We start from the raw sequence: 6,961 nt of genomic DNA on the forward strand, positions 1-6,961 counted from the left end.
AAATAATATATAGACAACATATGTCATTTTGCTTAGGGTTTAGGAATACATTACCAGAATACTTTATTAATTATTGGAATGACATTGACATAGACATGATTATTTTGCTAAACTGTTTAAACATATGCTTAATTATTTAATATGCTCATGTGCCTACTTTAAGTATCAATGGACAAGTATGTTGTGAGTTCAATAAGATTACTACCCCCATGATTTAACTTGATAAAAAAGCATATGTAACCATCATTAGAACTATCAATTGCTAAGTGTTAAGATTTGATAAGAGGGTATATATGTACAAATGTAAACACTTAGAACAATATGAATCTTTTTTTAAAATAAAAATTACTATTAATCTATACTACAAGCAAGTACGTTACTGATTGCGAACATTTAACAACTTCCTTGGATTGAAATTTGAAAACGCTAACGAGAAACTTTCACAAGGTTTCTTGGATAAATAATTGACAGGTTTAATTTAAAGTGTATTTTTTTAATAAAATGATTTTAAAGCGTAGTAATGAGTAATGACTAATATGTTTATCAAATCCCGTATTTATCGTATATTTAATTCTATATAATGTTTGTTTATTGTAGGAACATCCTGTATGGGGCAAAATTAGTGCGAGAACACACGCCACGATCTGGGTAGGTAGCTCGAATGTATGGCGCAACAACGAGAGCTACAATGACGAAGAGTTTCTTTCCTTCGGGTTAGGAGCGCGGACGAGCCCATACGGAGCGAAGCATCTGAGAAATATTCGTTGGCTCACTAACGAATCTGACACCCTGTGCGCCCGCATAGGCCTTTGTCCTTTAGGGCATTACTTTCAAATCATGATTGGGCAAAGCCTAAGGTTGTAAACTATAAATAATCGTCCTCACTCACTTGTAAAGGCATCGGATCGATCTTATAAACTCTCTAGGGGTGACAATGATGCGAGTGCAGTGTGGGTTTTTTCTAAATCCGCAAATTTTAAAATCGCCCCATCGCACCGCATCACCTTTAAACCTGTTCCGCACTCATATCCGCACATACCCACACCGCACCGCTCCACATTTTTATTTTTTTATTTTTTGAAAAGTGTGTAACTCTATTGAAAACCATAATAGTTTCAATACTAGGAAATCGTAACAACCTATTTCTATTATATCACTTTTCACTAAGAAATCATCAAAAAAGTATCACGTGTACAAGTAATGATCAAATATCAAATTTTCATTAAGATGATAAAGAAATTTAAAAAGTTATAAAATTGTTTATTTGTAGTGTTATACATGTTGTTTTAAGTATCATAAAATTTCAAATGAAAAATACATATAATTTTAGATAGATTCACGAGAATAACACTAATTTTTAACTTTTTTCAGTTTAAACCCGCATATACCTGCAATCCGCCCCGCACCACATCACTTAAAAAAAAAATTACTTAAACCCGCCCCATACCCACAAAGTCTAGAACCCGCATCGCTCCACATAACTTAAATCCGCACCGCCCCATTACCATCCCAGGCTCTCTCACTCTCTCAATCAATACAACAGTTTTTACTTAATCTCCAAGTTTTTCTTTTTGCTCTTGAATATTTGCATAGTTATTGTTAGTTCCATAGACATCTCATTTAGCTCGGATTTGCTCTCGATTACAATCACGAACAACCTCGACTCACTCAAATTTGTTTGTTTTATTCACAGTTAACTGTTCCTTTTATCACCTAGAAGTCTAGCTACTAATAAATCGAATGTAAAATAAGGTTGAATCGTATGTAACACACGTATTCTTAACTCACTTATAAATTCAATTATATCAAATCCACGATAAGCATATCCTATTTAATGAGTCAAATGAGAAAATGTGTTGACAAACATTAGACAAGGGGAAAATATATTTTGCAGTTTTAACCCTTTTTCTCAGAAAGGAAACCAAACAAAAGAAAGATAGAAACCACGCACATGCAGGGGCCAATCTAGAAGTATACGGTTCAAGAGAACGCAATAATTTTTATCTATACTCATATATTTATTAAGAAATTTAATATTTATAAATATTTAATTACGAACCTAATTATTATCGTAAAAATTCATAAATTTTAAATTTTGAATTAGTATCACACGTGCAGTAGTTATCGCATATATGTAAATGGTCAATATCATGCAAGCTTTTGGATGCCCTAACATCACGACGAAGGAAAGTTTTAGAACCTCAGTCAACAAAATATAAAATTAAAACATAAAGAACTAGATTGTCTTTGAAAACACTCTAAAGATGTTTTCCAACTACAGTTGCTGGTCATTTTTTACAAATAATTAATATGTTCAAATTAAATTTTGAACTTCCAGTCTTCCCTATTGTTCTACTTTAAACTATAACTATTTTCATCACCTAATCCATATAGTACCCCCATCAATATTTTTCCTATATATACGTCAAATGTTTGAGCTAGTTTTCATCCAACCAATACTACAACATTCAAATTTCAAAGAATAGAGGCATCACAATTAACTTGATGGCTCCTCCTATTACTTTTCCATCATTAGTTCCCATGGCAATGTTGATCATTGCTTTTCTAGCATTATGTCTAATCCCTCAGCCTGCACAAGCCATCACCAGACACTATGAGTTCAATGTATGATAGCAATAAAAGTTACTCCTTCCGTTTCAATAATTTGTTTAGCTTACTTTCCTTTTAATTTTAGTCAGTTTCAAAAAGAACGATCCTTTTCTTTTTAGCAACTTTTTCATTTCAATTTTGACATGTTTAAGAATACGATATTAAAGGGCATTTTGATACATTAGACATATCGTTAATTTAAGATCGCGTGATTAAAAAACTTTTCTTATTTTCTTAAACTTTGTGTCAAGTTAAAATAAACCAAACAAATTGAAACAGTGGGAGCACATTCTACCCATCATACTTATATACTAGCAAATGTGCAATTTTTTCTTACTGATCTTGCTCACATTTTTTCTTCTTTTTTGAATATTTATTTATGTAGATTACAATGCAAAATGTGACAAGATTATGTCATACAAAGAGCATAGTGACAGTCAATGGAAAATTCCCAGGGCCTCGTATTGTGACAAGGGAGGGTGATCGTCTACTTATAAAAGTCATCAACCATGTTCCCAACAATATTACCCTTCATTGGTATAATTTTTGGACCATATGCTTCTAGTTAGTAAATTTGACTATTTTATGCAAATGTCCCTTTTTAGGTCATCATTTATATTTGTTCTCTATTTTTTAAAGTTGTGCACATATAGCCTTTCGAACAGACAAAGCAAGGATTATCGTCTAACGTCTATAGTATAACATTTTCTCATAAGACTTCTAGTATGCTCCAAAAGGATCTTTAAATCGCGGTCTCAAGGTCCGTATAAGTTGAAAGATAAATAATAAGAGGATCATTTACTAAATAATTGTCTCAAAATCAGTGGCGGAGCCACAGCCGATGAAGGGTGGTCAGATGAACACCCTTCGTCGGAAAATTTTTTCAAGTATATAGATTAAATATAGATATTTATGGTTATATACATGTTGTTGCACACCCTTGACAAGCTAGAGAAGCATAGTCCAGTGGTCAAAAGTGTGTATTTCTGCATTAACAGTCAGGGTTCGAACCTTGACAAGTGCAGCAATGCTTTATTTTCTTTTTTTTTTAAAATAGTTCTTTGCCCATGGGACAATCAGCGAAAATTCACAATACATTCGCGTCCTTTTTACATGATTTTATTTTTGTATGCTAATAGTGTATTTTAACCGATGGTAGTAGGTTAACTGTTTTATTTTCCATATAACTAAGCACACTTGTTGTGAACAACTGCCTGTTGTTATCTTATCTTTTAGATGATCATATAGCATAAAAGATCTTGTAAAGTTATTAGTAGCATATAAAAGTTAATCTCTTTTTTAGGTGCTTAATCATATAAGATTAATTTCTTTCTTTTTTTTCAATTGAACAGGCATGGAGTTAGACAACTTCGTAATGGATGGGCAGATGGACCAGCATACATAACACAATGCCCCATTCAAACTGGCCAAACTTATGTATACAATTACACAATTGTTGGGCAAAGAGGGACTTTGTGGTGGCATGCACATATTTCATGGCTAAGATCTACTGTTTATGGTCCTCTAATTATCCTTCCAAAGGAAAATGTATCTTACCCTTTTGTTAAACCATACAAGGAAGTCCCTATCATCTTAGGTGTACACTCAATTATCCATCTATATATACACAATTAAGTTAATTCTTATGATCCAATAGTATAATTTCTCTATCTAAATTAATATTTGTGATTTTTTTTTTTTTGGGATGTTTAGGAGAATGGTTCAATGCTGATCCTGAGGCCATTATTAGCCAAGCACTACAAACTGGTGGAGGCCCAAATGTCTCTGATGCCTACACCATCAATGGCCTTCCAGGGCCCTTGTACAATTGCTCCGCAAAAGGTACTTTTAGCTTTAATTTAGTATATCCTATATTTTCTTTAGTCAGTCATTAAATATACAAGATTTTTATACTATCAGTATATGTGATGCCGGTTAACTTTATCGGTTGTACTAATTAGCTTGTTCAATTTTTCAAAATTACGAATCTCACATTTTAAGAAGTTCTACGTGTAAATATCTTTTGAATGACTTGATAGTATATTTTTGTTCTACACTTACGATGTGTGTAACTTAAATTCAATAACAATGCCATTCTTCTTATATGAAATAATGTGTAATTGACTTTTAAATGACCAAATATCTTTTTGCACTATCATTTTCGTTCAAGTCATATAAACTATAAACCATCAACCTATGAAAGGATTTGCTACGCCATCATGTCATATTTACCTATTGTAGTAAGTAAACTATCTTATTTTCAAGATTATAAATCCCATACTTTAGTTTTAAAAAATTAAATATACATATTTTTTGAACGACCTGATAGTGTAAATATTTTAACTCTAAAATAATTCTATAACACTAACTTGTGCTCAATAAATGGTGTGTGACAGATACATTTAAGCTAAAGGTCAAGCCAGGAAAAACATACCTACTACGTATGATCAATGGTGCACTGAATGATGAGCTTTTCTTCAGCATTGCAAATCATACACTCACAGTAGTTGAAGCTGATGCATTATACATCAAACCATTTGACACTGAAACACTACTTCTAACACCAGGACAAACCACAAATGTACTTTTGAAAACCAAATCTGAATACCCTGATGCCACTTTTCTCATGTCTGCTAGACCCTATGTCACTGGCCAAGGCACATTTGACAACTCCACTGTTGCTGGAATTCTTGAATACGAATCGCCAACGCTTCATTCGACTAAATCAGTGAAGAAAATTCCCCTATTTAAGCCTGTTTTACCTCCCCTAAATGATACTACCTTTGCTGCTAATTTCAGTAAAAGGTTTCGGAGTCTGGCAAACTCTCAATTTCCTGCTAACGTACCACAAAACGTTGACAAACGTTTGTTTTTCACAGTAGGCCTTGGCACGAACCCTTGTGACAAGAACCAAACTTGTCAAGGTCCTAACGGGACCAAATTCGCAGCATCGATTAATAACGTTTCATTTGTACAACCTACAATTGCTCTACTCCAATCTCATTTTTCTGGACAATCAAAGGGTGTTTATAGTCCTTTTTTTCCTGTCAATCCTTTGAATTGGTTCAATTATACAGGGAATCCTCCAAATAACACAATGGTTAATAATGGTACTAAAGTTTTGGTACTTCCTTTTAATACTAGTGTTGAGCTAATCATGCAAGATACAAGCATTCTTGGTGCTGAAAGTCATCCTCTTCACCTTCATGGCTTCAATTTCTTTGTTGTTGGCCAAGGTTTTGGCAACTTTGACCCTAATAAGGATCCTGCTAAATTCAATCTCATTGACCCTGTTGAGAGAAATACTATAGGTGTGCCATCTGGCGGTTGGGTCGCTATTCGATTTTTAGCTGATAATCCAGGTTAGTAGACTAAATCGCTTTTCCTGTTTTATTTTATATGACACTGATAGTTTGTTGGCTTATTCAACAAAAATAATACCTTTTTTATGTCTGAAATTGAATAATTTCACTTGAATGACATGATTCTATAGCCACATACCTACCTATCATGACATGTTAAAGACGACAGGTTTCAACAGTTATTATGTTCTTTATGAGATAAGCATTCAGTATCTCTAAACTATGGTCAAAGTTGTTATGACACACTCTACCTTTACTGGGGTCTTATTATCCTATGTTTGTAACCTTATTGTGCTGATATGACATATTTATTACATAAAATGAGTCCCACGTCAAAGGTGTCACGTCAGTTTAAAAGGTTGACAAAAGGTGTCATGTCAGTTAAAAAGAATGACAAAAATAAGTTAAAATTCAATTAAGGGGTAATAGGGCCCGCATGAAGTTGGAGTGCGTCGTAATAAATTTGGTCATAGTTCAGGGTACTAAATGTTTTACTCTTTCTTTGTAAACACAATGTCTGGTCAAACAGTGTCACACAAAATAAAAATAAAATACGAGCGAAGTTAGATTTCGAGAATTTGTATTCCAGTGAAACATAAAAAGAATTAATGCAAAATTAATGAATGTTTTGAATTATGTTGTAGGTGTTTGGTTTATGCATTGTCACTTGGAAGTGCATACAAGTTGGGGATTGAAGATGGCATGGCTTGTTTTAGATGGAAAGCTTCCCAATCAAAAACTCATTCCACCTCCATCTGATCTTCCTCAGTGCTAATTTCTTTGTCTTGATTTTTTTTGGTCCTTTGTGTTTTGGTGTATTTGCTTTAACATTATTCATTTTTGTTGAAACTGACTGGCCTTTTCATTGTCATGGTCTTAAGGAGAGGGTGAAAAATTTGACTGCCTTTTGTAACTATTTTATAGTAGGATTCCCTTTTACAGTCTATGCAAGTGAGAATAAATGGAATTTTATTTCTTTTAACTCTTTA

General features: G+C 33.2%; 1 protein-coding gene across 1 annotated transcript; it reads left to right on the forward strand.

The window, feature by feature from the left end:
- The first annotated feature begins 2,423 nt into the window (after positions 1-2,423).
- LOC107843471 (laccase-17) lies at positions 2,424-6,961 on the forward strand. The gene is made up of 6 exons (XM_016687780.2): positions 2,424-2,625; positions 2,996-3,147; positions 3,963-4,207; positions 4,324-4,452; positions 5,007-5,972; positions 6,617-6,961. Exons 1-6 carry the CDS (start codon positions 2,506-2,508, stop codon positions 6,745-6,747), a joined length of 1,743 nt encoding a protein of 580 aa, XP_016543266.2. The 5' UTR covers positions 2,424-2,505; the 3' UTR covers positions 6,748-6,961.

The sequence above is a fragment of the Capsicum annuum genome, chromosome 10 (genome assembly GCF_002878395.1).
Source record: "Capsicum annuum cultivar UCD-10X-F1 chromosome 10, UCD10Xv1.1, whole genome shotgun sequence".
Classification (NCBI taxonomy): domain Eukaryota; kingdom Viridiplantae; phylum Streptophyta; class Magnoliopsida; order Solanales; family Solanaceae; genus Capsicum; species Capsicum annuum.

What these genes read in the sequence shown, in the direction of transcription:
- LOC107843471 (XM_016687780.2), top strand. Translation starts at nt 2,506, where the DNA reads ATGGCTCCTCCTATTACTTTTCCATCATTAGTTCCCATGGCAATGTTG. An exon ending in GGAAGTCCCTATCATCTTAG is followed by an intron (nt 4,208 to 4,323) that starts GTGTACACTCAA and finishes TGGGATGTTTAG; the next exon opens with GAGAATGGTTCAATGCTGAT. An exon ending in ATTTTTAGCTGATAATCCAG is followed by an intron (nt 5,973 to 6,616) that starts GTTAGTAGACTA and finishes ATTATGTTGTAG; the next exon opens with GTGTTTGGTTTATGCATTGT.